The sequence below is a fragment of the Anser cygnoides genome, chromosome 15, assembly GCF_040182565.1.
Source record: "Anser cygnoides isolate HZ-2024a breed goose chromosome 15, Taihu_goose_T2T_genome, whole genome shotgun sequence".
In the NCBI taxonomy this organism is placed as follows: domain Eukaryota; kingdom Metazoa; phylum Chordata; class Aves; order Anseriformes; family Anatidae; genus Anser; species Anser cygnoides.
The window spans coordinates 700,547-717,991 of NC_089887.1; the positions used below are offsets into that span (position 1 = coordinate 700,547).

General features: G+C 54.4%; 1 protein-coding gene and 1 long non-coding RNA gene across 3 annotated transcripts; one reads left to right on the top strand and one right to left on the bottom strand.

The window, feature by feature from the left end:
• Nucleotides 1–524: 524 nt before the first annotated feature.
• On the top strand, nt 525–12,664 carry SCNN1G (sodium channel epithelial 1 subunit gamma). The gene is made up of 13 exons (XM_066977448.1): nt 525–689; nt 1,088–1,412; nt 2,277–2,571; nt 3,009–3,202; nt 4,218–4,321; nt 4,780–4,943; nt 7,556–7,654; nt 8,828–8,945; nt 9,384–9,462; nt 9,541–9,598; nt 9,867–9,925; nt 10,126–10,201; nt 10,561–12,664. The coding sequence occupies exons 1-13, from the start codon at nt 659–661 to the stop codon at nt 10,948–10,950; spliced, it is 1,992 nt and encodes a 663-aa protein (XP_066833549.1). The 5' UTR covers nt 525–658; the 3' UTR covers nt 10,951–12,664.
• Nucleotides 5,298–14,108, bottom strand: LOC106046059 (uncharacterized). 2 transcript variants are annotated; one of them, XR_010825038.1, is made up of 4 exons: nt 13,566–14,108; nt 6,925–7,081; nt 6,600–6,840; nt 5,298–5,508 (listed from the first exon to the last, which is right to left on the bottom strand). It is a non-coding gene; the product is annotated as an uncharacterized lncRNA (long non-coding RNA). The 2 variants fall into 2 exon arrangements; XR_007164750.2 differs by having other exon boundaries at nt 6,600–7,081.
• Between the last annotated feature and the right edge of the window lie 3,337 nt (nt 14,109–17,445).

Genomic DNA, 17,445 nt, shown 5'->3' on the forward strand with positions numbered 1-17,445 from the left:
CCATGCAGCGGGCGGGGCGGGCCGCGCCCCACGTGACCGCGCCGCCATCGCCGCGCCGGGCAGACGCCGGCCGCGCCGCCATCTTGGCTGAGGGCACGGCCGCGCCTCCCACCCCTCGGGGCGCCGCCCCCCCCCGCGGCGGCACCGGGCCCGGCCGCCCCCCGACGGGCAGCACGCCCCCCGACGGGCAGCACACCCCCCCCGCCCCCCCGGCGGGCAGCCCCTGTCACACGGCCACCGCCACGCTCCGGCAGTGCCGGCGGGCGGTGGGGGGCGAGCGGGCGGCGGGCGTAGCGCGGGGACACGGTGCGGGGACACGGGACGGGGACACGGGACGGGGACAGGGGTCGGCCTCATCCCGCGCCCGCCCGGTGGCAGCGCGAGCCGGGGCCGCCGCTCGCGCCCCGTGACAGCAGCGCCCGTGGGCGCCCCCCGCCGCCCCCGGGCCGCCGCCTCGTTCGCAGCCCCCCGACGGCCGCCCGCCCCCGTCCCGCCCCGTCCCGGCCGGCTGGCGGCGCTCCGTGCCCGCCGAGGGCGCGGCGGGGCGGGCAGGGCAGGGCAGGGCCGGGGCGGGCCCCGCGGGGGCGGGCGGCGGGGTAGGTGCCGGGGCGGGCGCCCGCCGAGCCATCAGCGGCGGCGCCGGGGCCGGGAGAGCAGCATGGCCCCGTCGGGCCCGGACGGCGGCCGAGGTGAGCGGCGCGGGGGGCGCGGGGGGCGCGGGGCTGGGTCCGGCCGCCCCCACGGGCTGCCGCGGTCGGTGCGGCTCCCCGGAACGGCGCCCCGCTGCCCGGAGCGCGGCCGGGCGGGGGGACGGGGCTGGCGGCGCCTTGCGGCCGCGGGCTGCGGGGGCCCGGGACCCGCGCGGGGCCGTCCCGTCCCGTCCCGTCCCGTCCCGACCCTTCCGAGGGCAGAAACCGGCACAAGCGTGGCTGGCGGCGGGCGAGGAGCGGGCACCGTCCCCCCCCCTCCCGCCCCGCGGCTCCGCGCCCGTGTCAGCGGCACCGGGGCTCCGGGGCACGTCGGGCCGGGGCCGGGGCCGGGGCCGGGGCCGGGGCCCGCCGCGCTCAGGCCCGCGGTGTCCCTGCAGGCAGCGCCATGGCCCCCGGGAAGAAGATCACGGCCAGGATCAAGAGGACGCTGCCGGTGCGGGGCCCGCAGGCGCCCACGCTGAGCGAGCTGATGCGCTGGTACTGCCTCAACACCAACACGCACGGCTGCCGGCGCATCGTCGTGTCCCGGGGACGCCTGCGCAGGTTCATCTGGATCCTGCTCACGCTGAGCGCCGTGGGGCTGATCCTCTGGCAGTGCGCCGAGCTGCTCTTGAACTACTACAGCGCCTCGGTGTCCGTCACGGTCCAGTTCCAGAAGCTGCCCTTCCCCGCCGTCACCATCTGCAACATCAACCCCTACAAGTAAGGCCGTGCTCGCCGCGAGGCCGGCGGGTCCCGGGGCCGGCCCTGCTGCGGCCCCCGGGCGGCTCACGGCCCCGCACTGCCCCGCAGCCAGCCCCGGCCGCGGGCACGTCGGGCCGCACGGCACCGCTGCTCCTCAGCAGCCCTCCTTCCCTCCTCCCCACCTCCCTGCCAGCCCGTGCTCGCCTCGCGGCACGTCAGCTCAGGCACCCGCTCTGCGCTAGCGCTCCTCAGACACTTGTGGATTGCAATCACACCCTCCACTTACTGCCTGCTCAGCTGCAGCGCTGGATTTAGCTTTCTGCTGGAGACGGTCCCTGGCGGGTCTGTGGTTCTCGTCAAATTTCCTTCTCCTTAGGACTGCCGTTCCAGGATTACAAACAGTGACATCTCCCGAAGAGTGGAGGGGGAGCAGCTGTCACTCCTCTGTTACCTCTTTCTTTTCCTATGGGATGCCTTGGCTTTTTCTCAACAATATCTCTTTCCTGCCAAATTACGCTTTATGCTGAGGTCCGTTCTGCTGCCAGCTATCTGCCCCAGTCCCTCCTTGCCGTCCAGCTCTCTGGCTGCCTCTTGGCACAGCTGCAGAAGTTGCATTTCCACATGCACTGCCTCCTCGGGCTTGCTGGCAAAACCTCCCCGGAGCCCGGGAGCCTGCTCAGTCTGCTCCTTTCCCTGGTCCCTTCCCTGACACCTCTCGGCCTCTCCCCACACCGATTTAAATGAGTGGGGTCAGAAGAGACGGACACGGGTCTGTGACAACCCTCCTGAGCACTGAGATGCGCAGCGCAGCAGGCAGCGTGCTGCAGTTAGGAGGGGAGGTGCGGTGAATGACACAATTTTCTCCCATTTTCTCTAACGCAGATACAGTTCGATGAAAGACTACTTATCAGAATTGGACAAAGAGACAAAAAAAGCGCTGGAGACTTTCTACGGGTTCTCAGAGGGCAAGTCCAAGGTGCGCCGTTCGGCGGGTGACTGGAACGAGACGGAGAGCCACTTCTCCAGACAGATCCCTCTGCTGAAGTTTGAGGACTTCTCCAAGACGGCCACTGACCTCCGCAGCGGCCGGAAGAGGAAAATTGAGGGCAGCGTCTTTCACAAGGACTCCTCCATCGTGAACTCCGGCGATTCAAATGATATCATCGGCTTCCAGCTGGTGAGCGTCACTCTTCCTTGTCCAGCAACTTGCTGGTGGGGGCAACGAGGGGGTGTTAGGGTGGGTATCCCACCGGCCGGTTTTATTGCTCGCTTAGCGGCGCGATAGTGAATAAAGCTCTGCCCACCCCTTTGCCCGTTCTGCCGTGCCTCCGCTGCTGCCTGCAGATCCATCTCCAGCTCTCTGGAAGAGATACGCCTTCCTGAGGTCTAGCCAAAATAGACTTAGTGCCACCTGTGACCTTTCTTTTTGTCCTGAAACGTTTGACCGTATCATTTAGCCCCGAATGTAAGGTTTTTGGTGCCCCTTTGTCCTCTTGCTGCCACTAGAACTTCAAATGTAATTATTACAGTGGGAAAGAAATGATACCGCACCGACTTTATAGGACACATCATTTCTTTCTATCTGAAATGCTTTTTCCCCTTTGTAATTATCAGTGCGATGCAAACAACAGCAGCGAATGTGCACTTTATACATTCAGTTCTGGTGTTAATGCTATCCAAGAGTGGTACAAACTGCATTACATGAACATCATGGCTCAGATTCCCTTGGAGACTAAAGAAGAATTGAGTTATTCTGCTGATGACCTTCTATTGACGTGTTTCTTTGATGGCCTATCTTGTGACAAAAGGTCAGTGCACAGAAAATACCTGCCAGCTTAACAGTTTATTTCCAAGTATATAATACATAGGAATTTAATATTTGGAGTTTGCTGAATTCCAGCAAGAACCAGCTCTATTTTTAAATGAAAGCAAACATTCATGTCTTAATGAACTTCAAGTATGGTCTTTAATTTCATTTGTCTCAGTGTTCTGCTGTCCACATTTCAGATAAACTTACGTTTTTTGACAGAATTGGATCTACCTGCTTATGATTGCTGCAGTGCAATTCTTGTGTCTTGGTAGTAGGGGAGTCTTCCCTTAATACCGGGGATAATGGCAGAGCTCCCAGGTGCAGCCACCGGGATGAAGTTGCACTTGTACATGGCTTTAGCGATTTTCCCACTGCCACGTACAAAGCAAGCTGCATTGTAACTCTCACCTTAGGGGGTATAGCTGAGTCTTTTCTGGAAGCATTTTGTTTGTGTCTGTAATCATAAAATATTTTATTGGAATTAAGATATTTGCTTGAGTGGGAGGGGAGGTTCTCAGGAAAGACATGAATGTGCTTGAACTGCAAGGGTGTTTCCTTAGCCTCTCCCACATGGCAGTGGCTGTGACATCTTTTCTGAAAAATGAAGATTCATGCTCCTTTACACACTTGACTGTCGAATGAGAAAGGACTCTGCCCCCCTCACTGCCACCTCCCTGCTAGTTCAGAAAATCTGCTCCCCCCACCCTCTCAGCCCCCACTCCCACACTAAAACCTCTGAAATTTTTCATTTCCTGCTGCTGTTAAACCAGATCATATTTCCATGTAGTTTCAAGATATTAAGGGAAAAAAGAAAAAAAAAAAGGAAAAAAAAGAAAAAAAAACTTCAGGAAAATAAAGTGCTTGCACCAAAAAAAAAAAAGGAAAAAAAAAAAGAAAAATCCAGTCCTGCTATGTTACTGGCAAAAAAAAAAAAATAGTCCAAACCTGCTGAGTTTCTGCCAGAGACAGTTAAAACTGCAGAGGGCAATGCAACAATATTTGGTTTCTTTCAGGCACTTCACTCGTTTCCATCATCCCCTGCATGGCAATTGCTATACTTTCAACAGTGGAGAAAATGGGACGATCCTGAGCACCTCCACCGGAGGCAGTGAGTACGGTAAGGAAACTTTGCTTGCGGAGGAACTATTAGATAACGAGCGGTTCAGTGAACTGGATCCTGCTGGAGAGTGATTGATGTGTTGGCTCTAGATGTGCAGTCTGATTGGGGAAGTGCCTGTTTGAACTAGTGCAAACTGTTGCCAGAGAATACAAAGATAATATCATTGCATCACTAATGTTTTCCATCTGAAATTACTGCTTCCCAGTTATATAACTTTTTAAAGTAAGTTTCAGCTGCCTTCTAAGGAGACATCATTTGTTTGTTGTACTCGGGGCTGCAGAGGGACACCACTTGCTCTAAGTGTCTCAGTCTAGCACGGCAGAGGCATCGCTTGATTGTTACAGTTCCACTTAAGGCCAGATAGCGTTGAGTAAACTGTGTTGCCCTCCCTGACGAGAAAAAATTGGCTCTGGCTTCTGGTGTAACACTGCTCCTACCCTGTCTCTGTTCTTCAGGATTGCAGGTTGTTCTGTACATAGACGAAGCAGACTACAACCCTTTCCTGGTGACGTCAACGGGAGCCAAGATCATTGTCCATGACCAAGACGAATATCCCTTTATTGAGGACATCGGCACAGAAATCGAAACTGCAGCGGCCACCTCCATAGGGATGCACTTTGTGAGTGACAGCAATCTTGTTTCCAGGCGCACGGCATCATTTCTATGAAACAGGTGTAAATGCGAACCCATGCGATGTTTGAACACAGCCAGCAGCTGGGAAGGCAGCTAATACCTCATTTGTACAGCTGAAGCACCCCTAGGAAAATCCTGTGATAGCACTATTCTGAACAAAGTTTTCCTTTCTGTGGGTGTAAAATCTGTTCTTTATAAACCAAGCAGCTACTGGGGACCTTGTTTGTTCTCCCTTTTCTCCGATCCCTTGGCTTTCCAGAATTTGTGTTGTTTTCACAGCAAAATCCACAGCCACAGAGATGGGCTATCAAATGCATGGCCATCAAATGGCTATCAAATTTCCCCAATTAGCGTAGTGCAAACCAGGCGTTTGACCCAAGGGGCTTCTTTCTGTGGTGGAGAAGTGAAAGCAGTGCCATCAGGCAAGCCAGACTTCCCTTTCATCTGGATGGGCTGTTAAGTGAGCGCTTTAGTTCTGCCTTTTCTTCACTGATGGCTGGTTCAAATGCATCAGGGATCCTGCTTATCTGTCCCGGCTGGGTGTGCCAGATCTAGATAGTCCACGCATTAGAAAAGACATTAAATACAAGGCTGACTGCTTTAAAATGTGCAAATAGCTAACTATCTTCCAGCTGTCTGGAAAACTGGGGCACCAACTGCTTGGTCTAACCGGCAGGGATAAATGCTGCCTAAAAAACAAATAGAAAATTCTCATCAGAATGAGAATGGTGGGAAGGAGGCAAACCCTCACAAAGCTGTATTTCTTCTGTAACTCTTACACCACACAGGAGAAAGTCACTGCAGATGGAACATCAATATTTAATGCAAGAGTTCCTTGGCACGGTAGATTTGAACAGTTGCATATAGTATAAAAAACAAGACTGAATACATCCTGGTGGCTATGTTTAAAAGATTTGGCATGAGGAAGTGTTCTGATTGCATCCTAATGTATCAGCTGAAACAGAAGCTCGACTCAGTTTCTGGACCCAAAACAAAATGCCTGTATCTGGTAATCACTGTACTGCCAGTGAAGCAAGACTCCAGAGAGCCTGCTGGGGGGGTTGTGGTTATCAGGACAGGGCTGCGCAGCCGAGGTGCTGGATCAGTCCCTGTTCCTGCATCCAGACGTGGGAAGGAGGACACAGGGATGTGTCACACACAACCACTCTACTCTGTAGGCTTGAGCGGGGCAAGTTTTCCAAATGCAAATGTCAGTGTCTAGGTTCCTAATCACTCCTGTACTTATGCTGTATACCAGGACTTCCCACACACTCCCACCCCCAAAAAATATTCCAAGATGCTTGGAATGCAAACAGGGCATTGTTTGGTAGGAGTTTCAGTACTTTAGTTAAATATTTAGTTTGGAAATTATTTCAGTACCTAAATGAACAAGTATGCTTTCATAGGGGTATAAACTGTGACAAAAAAATAATAATCTATACGAAGGATTGATCATCTGCCAGGGAGTATACTCTCCAAGGCAAGTATCAGATTGTCTGCAGAAGTTAAAAGAATAATTATCAAAAGCTGGTTTAATTTGTTTTTTTCAGAAGTTGCCCATCTGTAATACTGAAATCACAAATTTCTGTGTTCCCCCAAAGAGAGGTTTGAGCATATTTCTAGAAGAGCCAACAAGTCATACCTTTTATTGTCAAATCCATGACTGGAGACTTGGCGTTTCTGTAGTGCAGACAGAAGTGGTGATGCTTGCTATCAGGCTTGATCTCAGTAACCTGTTGGTCTACAGTCAGTACCTTACAGGTAGGCAGGCATTGATCAATCTTTTGAAGGACCAGCCGCTAATTTAAACTCTGTACAGAAAGATAAGTGAACGGATTCTTAAATATGTGACATTTCTTGTCGCATTTGGGCTACCTTCTTTGCTATAAAAGTAGATAATTATGTCAAAAAGATAGCAAGAGTTTGGGGCTGAGGGAGGTACAGCTGCAGGAAGCAGACAGCCTAACCTGAGCCAGGTCTTGTGAATCTGAGGGCTCCCAAATTCACGTGCAGGCACAGCACTTGGCATTTCAGAGCTCTTTTCTCTCAGCATAGATTGCAGAACAGGAAAAGCTGTTAGCATTCAACAGAGTGTAAGGGTCAAAGCAATTCGTGGAAACAGTCCTGAAGGAGATACAAACATTTTGAGTGATTTTGGAGAGGTGCTGTTGAGCACTAGTGGAGCCCGAAGTGCTGTTTTACCCACAGAACAGGAGCAGCCAGCGCAGCAGCAGCTCAGGGCAGCGCAGCTCTCCTCAGGATAAATGGTACATGGTCACTAAGACTCTGCAGTGAGAGAAACCATACTGATGAATGACTCTGCTGTGGAAAATCCTCACTGTTACAGTTACACTATCTCAGTATTCCTGCAGAGGCGGTATATGGAGCCACTAGATGAAGCTAGAACAGCACTTTGGGAAATGAACAGCACAAACCAGAAAACCGTCATTTTGACAAATTATTTGAGATGGCAAAGGGTAAATGTGCCGTTCAAACCCACCCCATCATTGAAAGTTTTACAATCACAATGAGCTGCCACTAGATTATTTGGTTTCTCTGATGTCCCCAAACCAAAATTTGCTCTTTTCTGGTTCCCAGACTCGATCCCGCAAGCTGAGCAAGCCCTACAGTGACTGTACAGAGACTGGTGCTGACATACCAGTAGAAAATCTCTATAACAAGAGCTACTCCCTCCAGGTAAAGTGCTATTGCATTTGTTTTTATCAATTGCTTGAAAACTACCTTCATAAAAAGCTCTACAAAATTCTGTAGTTCAGGGTCTAAGATTGTTAACAGCCCAGGCATAGGGTCACTGCTTTTAATCACTGATGCAAGATACCACAGCACTTTTTAGAATCCGAGATTTATTCCTAAGTGGTTGATGTTTGAAGTTCCCTTAGGCACCATGTTAGATAAAGAAAGAACATTAGCTCATTAGGCAATTTTCAAGCAATGTGAGACTGGAAAATATTGGCCAAGTAAATGTTGCAGCTTAGTAACCCTTGAAGCCAGAAATTGTGACCTTTAGGACTCCAGGAATAACAGATACCATCTAATCAGTATCCAGATAGCAGGATGTTTGTTTACAGAGTAAGTTTCCACTAATTTTCCTTGGTTTCTGTAATTGGGTCCTCTTGGAGGGTGTCAGTTGTTCTGATACTCTCCACTTGAAGAATCACAATTATATTATTAGCTGCTGCTTTCTGCAAATCCTTTTCCTCGGCTGGAATTTATTTTATGGGTATTATACCCAAAATCTGCTGTGATGTATTGCCTAGCAGGATCACACAGACATTGTCTGAGGTTTTAATAACAGTACTTCAAGAAAACTCAAGGCTCAGGAAGGCTGGGACTGGGAACAAAAAATGACTAGGAATTGTGAAAGAAAAGCTCAGTTCCTGCTTGCTCCAACTGATTCAGCATTTTAGTAGAAAATACTGACTACTGCCCTTTTAATCTTTACAAATTCTAATCTCCAAATGTGAACCAACACGAAACAGTCAAAGTTGTGAACATTTTCACTAGCAAGTCACTTCCCCCATCTTGTTGAATCGTGGACCAGGTGCCACAGCAGACCAAAAGCCTCCATGGAGGTTTTGGTGGAAAAAGCAACAACAAGCCTGTGAGGAAAGGGGGAGCATGCACACCATCCTCCCCCTCATAACGGACTATGTTCCTATTCCTTGCACTACCATCTAAACCCTCCACAGCACTTTCTGCCTGTGTTTGTGTTCACTGGGGTTCCCATTTTGTTGCTGCTGCCACGAGCAGGGGAAGTTTTGGGGAGCCAGGGGCAAGTGCTGCACAAGCACGGGGCAGAAGGCAGCAGCCTGCATTTCCGAGCCACCAGTTCTTGGTTTGTCTCCCCAGATTTGCCTGCACTCCTGCTTCCAGAAGGCCATGGTGGAGTCCTGCGGCTGCGCCCAGTACACGCAGCCGTTACCCGCCGGGGCAGAGTACTGCAACTACAAGAAAAACCCCAACTGGAGTAAGTGCTGGGACACCCCCACGCTGCGTGGCCACAAACCCCTCGGCACAGCGTGGCCCTGCCTGCACCTGGCGCCCACGCAGCGGGTGGGAAAAGGGATCTGTAGCCCACGCAGCACTCACACCGCAGAGCACGGGAGCTGCCTCTCGTTTGGATTGTGTCTGACAGTTTTCCTTATTGCTTGTCATTCATGCACACCACAGGAGTGCCGAGTGGAGGGCTTGACTGTGTGAGGCAATCGTGCGTGCTTATAGCAAGTGACAACTACTACTCAGAACATTTTGCAATATTTGTAGGGGAAATCTTGCTATCCCCATCACAGAGGCGATGGCCGCAGGGGCCACCTACACCCGCTCAGCCTCACTCCAGCATAGGCAGCTAAAGATCATTGCTTTTCTCTCCAGCTTCTCAAATAGTTCCCGTGTTCCCTTCTTGCAGTGTACTGCTACTACAGACTACATGAGAAGTTCGTGAAGGAGCAGCTGGGCTGCCAGCAAATCTGCAAAGATGCCTGCAGGTAAGCCCTGCCCCAGGGCAGAGGTAAGACTGCGTGGGGGCGTTCGGCTCACAGCTAACAGCCTGCCTTTCCCCGCAGCTTCAAGGAGTGGGCGCTCACCACCAGCATCGCCCAGTGGCCGTCCGTCGTGTCAGAGGTCAGTTCCCAGTTCTGCTTAGCCATGACTGCAGAAGGAGGTGCTAAACAAACCCCAAAGTTCAGTACAGCAGCAGAGGGGCCAGGGATACTTGTTAGCCGTTAAACTAAAGCTTGGGATGTGTCCTCCTGGGGACAGCTGGCCCGTCACACGCATTTGGTTTGGGAGCCCAAGCTGGTTCCAGGAGCTGTGGAGCCTGAGCTCCCTTTCCAGGGTATTTCTACACAAGCGCACACAGCTACAGTATTATTTTCTATAATTTTTCCAGGATTGGATGCTTCGAGTTCTCTCTTGGGACAAAGGGCAAAAAATCAACAAGCTGAACAAGTAAGTTTCCATTTATACGTTTCTATCTTGCACCTCAAGCTCAGATATGATCTTAGCAGCCCTAATGATGGCAATTGGGGAAAAAGCTCCCTTAGAGCGGCCCAGCCCTACTGGTCCAACTGGTTATTTGCATAGTTTTTCAGTATGTTTCATGTTATTGTTTTACTAAACCCTCAGCCGCCTTCTGTTTCTCCTCTCAGGACAGACCTCGCAAACCTCATGGTGTTTTACAAAGACCTGAACGAGAGATTCATTTCGGAGAATCCCACGAACACGGTAAGCGCGCAGCAGGAAGACAGCTCTTCCTCCTGCCCAGCTTTCCTCCGGCCACGGGAGGGTCCCATCCAGGCAGAGGCAGGAAACCCGGCACAGGCGGTGCAGCCTGGGGCACCCAGTCCTGCCCTTTCACAGCCCTTCTGCCCGGCACCTTTTCGAGACACCCAGCCCCGAATCCCACGGGCTACCCCAAACACATGCAGAGCTCACCAGCCTCCCACCGCAGCAGAGCGGGCAGGAGGGGACCACGCAGGCGGCAGGGGAAGGGCTCGCGGCATTCTGTGCCAAACCCTGGGCGCAGCATCCCTGTGGGCACACACCCACAGGAGCTGCTGACCTCGTGCTCTCTTCTCTTCCAGCTCGTCATTCTTCTCTCTAACTTCGGCGGCCAGCTGGGCCTTTGGATGAGCTGCTCGGTTGTCTGCGTCATTGAGATCGTCGAGGTCTTCTTCATCGATTCGCTTTCCATCGTAATGCGGCGCCAGTGGCAAAAGGCGAAGAAGTGGTGGAACGACCGGAAAAGGGAAGGGTCGGGGAAGCCTCCTCAGGTCGGCGATGTGGAGAGGCAGGGCCACGACAACCCCGTCTGCATCGACGAGGACCTGCCCACCTTCAACACCGCCCTCCGCCTGCCACTGCCCCAGGAGAGCCACCTGCCCAGGACTCCCCCCCCAAACTACAGCACTTTGCGGCTAGAGACCGCCTTCACGGAGCAGCTGCCCGACACACTGGAGGCTGGGCAACACTGACACTTATTTATCCGCTCATCCAGGTGCCAAAGTCAGAGGTGGGTGCTGGTCCCACGTGTCTGGGGTGAAAGGCACGCACCCAAGCGAGCACTGAAGGGCTCTTGGGTCAGACCCTTATTCAAGGATTGAACTTGCAGTCTAAGATTCTCTGAGCAAAGCTCAGACACAAAAGCCAAGGGCTCAGAAACATGAGGAACTTCAAACAACACTAATTCCCGAGGTAATTATTGCAGGAGATGGCTGGAGCAGGATGTAGCACTGAGCTGGGATGTCTTGCCAAACAGAGGTGCGTATTTGCAACCAACTACATGCACCCCATTATTTGTGGGCAGGAATTACTCCACAGCAGAAGATTGATGCCACATTGACTATCAACACTAATTGCTCTCTGCTGTGTGGCTTGATTTATGGGAAAAACCCGGGGCTTTCAGGAATGCAGCATGACATTTTCAGGAAGGGTAAGGACAGAGGCTTGGGAAGAACACAGAATGGATACAAGAAAAGCTCTCCAGCTGAATTTTGATTAGGAGCCTGAGTCCAAGGGTGGTTTGAAAAGCTTGTTATTCTGGGATGAAGAGTTAGTATAGTCACAGATGTGCTTGTAAAGCAAGTTATTCACAGCTTGAGTCGGAGAACCTAAGTCATCCCAAAATAGTCATCGGAAAAGGGCATGAAGTCTAATTCAGCTTAGAGTAGTGAACTGCAATTCTATTCTGCAAGCTTGTTTCATTTAATGCTGCTTGAGCTGCCTTTAAAGGTAGCCTTGGAGTAGCTCGTTAAGCTCAGCCACTGATTACTTCCCAGCAGCCTCAAAGGGAGCCGGCTTCTCTTCCTGCCCAACCCCAGGCAAGGACTTTTTCTTCCTACAGCCGCTGGTTCACTGCCCCAGCGCTGCCCACGGTGGTGCTGCCCAGGGAGGGGACAGAGCAGGGCTGGTGCTGCCCAGGCTCCACGCACCGCCCCGACAGGAGGTGGGCACAGGGCGCCTCTGCCCCCCTGCTGTGTCCCCAGCCCCACGCACACCCCACGCCCTGCCTTCTGTGCGCCGGACCCTCCCCGCACTGCCACCGTGCTGGGCAGAGCCAGCGCCGGGCTTTGTCTGCGCCATTTGTTCAAGGCTGCTGCCCCTGCCCCTCCTGCAGGCGAGACCTCAACAGAGGTCCCTGCCTTACCTGCATGAGCAGGGGCACCTGGGCCCAGCTCCGCGTCCTGCCAGCCAGGTGACAGCAACGCCAGCTTTGTCTGAGCACGAAGCAGAGCTGCAGCTTTCCTTCCCAAGCCTGTAGCTGTCTTCCAGCAGGCTCACACCCTGCGGCTTGCTGCCGCAGGGCTGGCCAGGCGGCTCAGGGCCCCGCGTGGGCCCTCCAGGGGTACCCAGCAGCGACAGCATCCTTCCCACAGCCCCGGGTCCTGCACCTGGCCGTGCCTACTGCAGCCTCTCCGTAGCCGACTAGAGCACACTGTGTAGATGTTGAGGAGCAACAGATCCTGCACTGGGTTGGCTGCTTGGGGGTTTCATAGTGAATGTGCACATGCGCGTGCATGTGTCAATGTGCAAAGGAAGTCCCCCTCTTGCTTTCTCTCTCTAGATGAATTTATTTTATATAGGAAAGTGAGAATCCAGAAAGGTTCTTTAACGTGCAATAAAACATATTTTAATTGGATTATTTAAATAGCTGTTAAACTGAAAAAATAAAGATATATTTTTGAGTAAGTGCTTGTTCCTATTTTTATCCCCACCTCACCTAATAAAGCAGCAATGTGTGAGTTGTTTCCATGCACGCAGCCCAAGAGATGGCAGGCACTTTCCCGTGCCTGCCCCAGGGCTGCTGTGCAGCAAACTCCCCAGAAGTACGTGGCCTAAAGGAGTCATGTTCCCCTAAATCTAAGTGCTCCCTTGGCAGCACAACCTGAGGAAAGGCCAGGTCAAAGTGCCTGCTGTCACCTGTGGTTTCAGTACGCATCTGCAGCCCACATGGCAGAAAGGAGCTGCAGGTTTGACCTGCGGGTTTGACTGCAGGCACACGCATTGTGCCTGGTGCTTCCCTTCAAACAACAAGCTCTTGGGCAGCCCTGGGAGACCATCAGGGAGAAAAGAACGGACTTCACCCTGCCCCAAAGCCCCTTCTCTAACAGGTGAGGATGAGGCACTCAGAGCAGCCAGCTGCTTGCCCCGACCGCCCTTACAGCTCGCGGGGTCCCACCAGCAGCAGTGCTCCTTACACCCAAACTTCGCTGGGTCCCACCAGCAGTAGTGCTCCTTACACCCACAGTGGCTGTTTGTAACAGCGGGGAACAGACCTCAGGGGAGAGCTGGGACAGCCCGCAAGGGCCAAACGCACACCACGTCTGTAACGCAAGGGGAAGCAGCACTGAGCTGCTGTGACTACAGCAGCAGAAGGCAGAGCAAATCTAAGCTAGACAGCATCTTACAGAAAGCCTCCTTCCAGGTTGTTTCTCCTTTACACGGGAGCTGGTTTGGCTCAGGAACACCTGACATAACTTCTTACACATGCAAAGAGCTCCTGGAATCAATTCTGACTCCAACTCTTACAGATTGTGGCCTCATGAAGATCAAAAGTTGGGAAAAAGCAAAACCAACAAAAAAAATCTACCTGGGAAACGCTTCAGAGCAGGAGACACCACGGTTCTTACGTTCCTCGTTAGAACCTGCACACGCAGCAGTGCTCGGCAGGCAGCAGCTCTGCACAGCTCACGCTGACACAGGCAGCCCCGGGCAGGGGAGGTGACAGCACAGCTCGCTGCTGGCACAGCTCTGCCCCGTGCCCTTCCCACCAGAGCCCACCCACACAGGGACTCCTGCTCCCACCAGGCCACCCAAACCACTACCCCCAGCTGAGCCCCCAGAGCTCAATTAAATCAGCTGGCACTGATGAAGCAATCCGCTGCCCCAAGAAGGAAACCCCCTGCACCTGCTGCCCCTTGCACCACCCCGTGCCCGGCGTCCCGCAGGCATCTGGGGGCTTGGGGACAGGGCAGGGCCCGGCAGCAGGGCCTGCAGCCATGGGACACAACACATTGTCGATGTCCCGGTTGGGAGCAAGGGCATCGCTTGGTGTTGAGGCATTTATCAAGGGCGGACAGGAGCCATTCTCAGGCTGCTGGCACTACGCAGCCGAAAGAGGAGCCCAGCCCTGCCTGACGAGGCGCTCAGGTCCCAGCAAAGCCTGCAGCCCAGCCCAGCAGGAAGCCACCACGTCCCGCTCCGTAGCTGGGGGGTCCCTGCAGCCCACCTCCCTCTGTGGGGCCGTGCCCAGCACCTGGCGCCCCGCGGGACGCAGCAGGGCCACGGCCATGTGCCCGCTCCCTCGGCACCTGCGTGCAATGGCCACGGCCATGCCCCCGCCACGCCACGGCTGCTGCTCCCACGGGTGGGCCACGAGGCGCGGCTGGGGGGATACGGCCCGGGGCAGGAACCGTGCCCTTGGTGCGGCTGCAGGCACGCTTCATGTCGCTGGCAGTCAGATGTCACGTGCCGCTTCCACACACTGCCACAAACTGGTTCCCACATCTTTCCCACAGCTACTTGGGAATTCATAAGAGAAAATAAATAAAAAAAGCCTTGCAGTGCAGTGAAGTATTTGTTATAGCAAAACCCGACAGATGGCACTTCCACCACTGACACCTCCAGAAAGTTTTTTAAAGAAAAGCCTCTTAAAACAGGGTGGTACCAACCCTACAAGAAATCAGGTGTAGTAAGGAGGCAAACAGTACACCTGGTAACTGCGGTACTCATAGGGGAAAACACAACCTGGTCGGGAGCAAAGCTGCTGAGGCATCACCGCCCCCGCGACCTTGCCGCGAGCCCCAGGGGCAGCTGGGCGCTGAGCTGCCCCCGGGGGCTGCGGAACCACAGGTTTTCTGCAGGTGACTTCGGCGCTTGCTTCTCAGGGAAGGTGCAGCGCTTTGCCCTTCATAGGAAGAAACCTCGGGAGGCAGGGAGCCTTCGCAGTAGCTCCAGAAATGGATTACTTAATCGTGAATTAAATATTGAACTTTATTGAACTCCTGAGTCATGTTAAACACCAGAAAGGTCCGTGGAATGGTAGGAGAATTGGGTCTGACACCTGCTGAACATCATAAATTCAAAGCTATTGAGCAGCTTGGCTCGAAGTCTATGGGAACAGCGTGCAGTGAAGTTGGCGGCTCAATCTCCCCGCACCAGGGGACCCGGGGGTGCCCAGCCAGCGTGGGACGGGCACGGAGGGTGCCCCGCCACCGCCACGCAGCCCCGTGCACGCTGGCTGGGGCAGGACAAGGGTCCCGGCGCCCCAAGCCCACGGCCTCTCAGAGCTGCGAGGCAGCGGGGAGCCACCAGCAGCAGGCCAACGGACGGCCAAGTCCCACACAGCGCGGGGGCCGGGCACCCAAGCACGGAGCTGCCCCCCACGGCAGGCGGCAGGGCGCAGGCCCGGCGAGGCGCCCCAACAGGCCCGCAGCAGGCCAGGAGCGGCCGTGAGTCACCGGGAACGGCTCCGCAGGCCCGGACGGGCCGCTCCTGGGGAGCTGCAGCGGGCGAGGCTCCCCGAGGCTCCCCGAGCTCCTGCACGGCGCGGAGCAGCGCTCGCGCGTTAGAGGAGAAAGTTGTGGGCAGGAGAGGAGCCGCCGGAGTGGGAGGCGGCGGCTGAGGAGAAAGCAAATGGTGCTGTGCAGAGGTCTGCCGGGCCAGGAGTGCGCGGTGACTGTCCCGGCAAGCTCATGCCACTCGTGGCCGGACGAGGCACCGCTGCCCCAGCCCCACGGGTGCCACCTGCTGCAGCCAGCTCAGGGGGTCCCAATGTCCCCGCCACGCCAGGGGACCTCTGCCCAAAGCTGCTCCCAACAGGGGAGCACCGACAGGGTTAAGGTTGCCCATGCCTCCCCTTCTGTGCGGTAACATCTCAGTGGTCCACAAGCAGGTTTGGAAGCTGAATGCCTCGTTAATGTAAATAGGGCTGGGCTGGGGAAAGGCATCTCCAGCACATGCCTATGGAAAACCCTTTCAGGCTCCAGCCTCCACTGGTGCCTTGGGATAAAGAGGAGTCCTAGGGAGGCTGGGACACGTTGCAGGAGCAGTGGTATGTGCGACCTTACCTTGCATTTCTAGGGCAAAGAACTGGACTTTCAAGAGTACTTTTCCTTTGTGCCCTGAAGCCAGGATGCAACCAAAGCCCCTGGCTGTAAGAAAATCAGTTCTGCCTCACCAGCCCCGACAGCAGCTGCCACTACTTCCCAGGAAGCTTGCATTAAAGCAAGAGACACTTTAGACACACAGAACTGACTTCCCTCTGCTTGCAGACATGGTCTGGGGCTCTCTGGCCTCAGCTACACCCAGACTTAAACCTGCTTGGACGCTGCAAGGGGCCAGGGCATTGGGGCATTGAGACTTGGGGTAGGCAGGAGCTCAGTTGTACGAAATCATTGCTGCAGCACCTAAGTGTCAGTGCCCGTTGCAGCAGACACCACGACAACGAATGCAATGCGGGCAGCAGGCAATGCCCCGCGCACTCCCAGCCCCTGCCGAACACCAGCTTTCTCATCAGCCAGACCCGCTCGGGGCAGGAGTGCTTTCAGGTTGAGCTCCAGGAGGATTACCGATGAGCTGGAGCATCCCAAGCAAGCAGACCCAAGCGGTGACAGCGTGAGAGCGGTGCCAGGCAGGTGTGAGTAAGGCGTTAAGCAGCGACTGCAGCAGCTGCCTCCGGAGTGAGACGCTTTGAGGGCAGCTCTGGCACTAATCCTGACGCCGGCATCTCCCCGCGAACAGGACGGACCGGGCAGGCATGCGGGCACGGACGTGTCCTCCCTCCTCCGCCAGCCTCACCAGGCAAAGCTGTTGCCAGCACCAAAGCAGAGAGCGCTGATCACTGACAAGCACTGGGGAAGAGTGAGAGTTTGTCAGAGCGTAGCTGATGCCTGAGGAGAGGAGGGGGGAACGGCATCCCAGCCCCGCCATGAGCTGGGCTTCACCCACGTGCAGAGGCAGCCCCGGAGTGGACATTATAGGCATGTTGGTAAAGACCCGTTAAAGTGCAAGACTTGGAGAGGTTCGTGAGGAAATGCAGAATTTCTGAAGAGCTCCCTTCCAATTAGGACAGGCCGCAGCCTGCCCTGTTTAACGGCCACTTCATTATCAGGGCTGTGTCCCTTTCCCTGGCGTGGGGAGCCCCGTGAAATGCTGTGTGTTAGCAAAGCAAGCCTCCAGCCCATCAGTTCTCATGGCTCCCTTGGTTTCTGGCTACAAAAGCATCTCATCTCCCTTTTTATGTCTTACTGTTTTTTTAGTACGTGAGTACAAAGAAAACACAAAGGAGACCACAGCAACATGGGACCTAATTTTACGGGCGCTTTTCCTCCACACTTCTAAATGAAATCACCAGGCAGGCACTCGGCACAGTGAGAAACCAGACCCGCACGGTTTAAGAGAAAACACAAAGTCATGAATGAAAAAAAGAGAGAGAAAGAGAAATTCAGGATGAATCAGGAGTTTCTCTC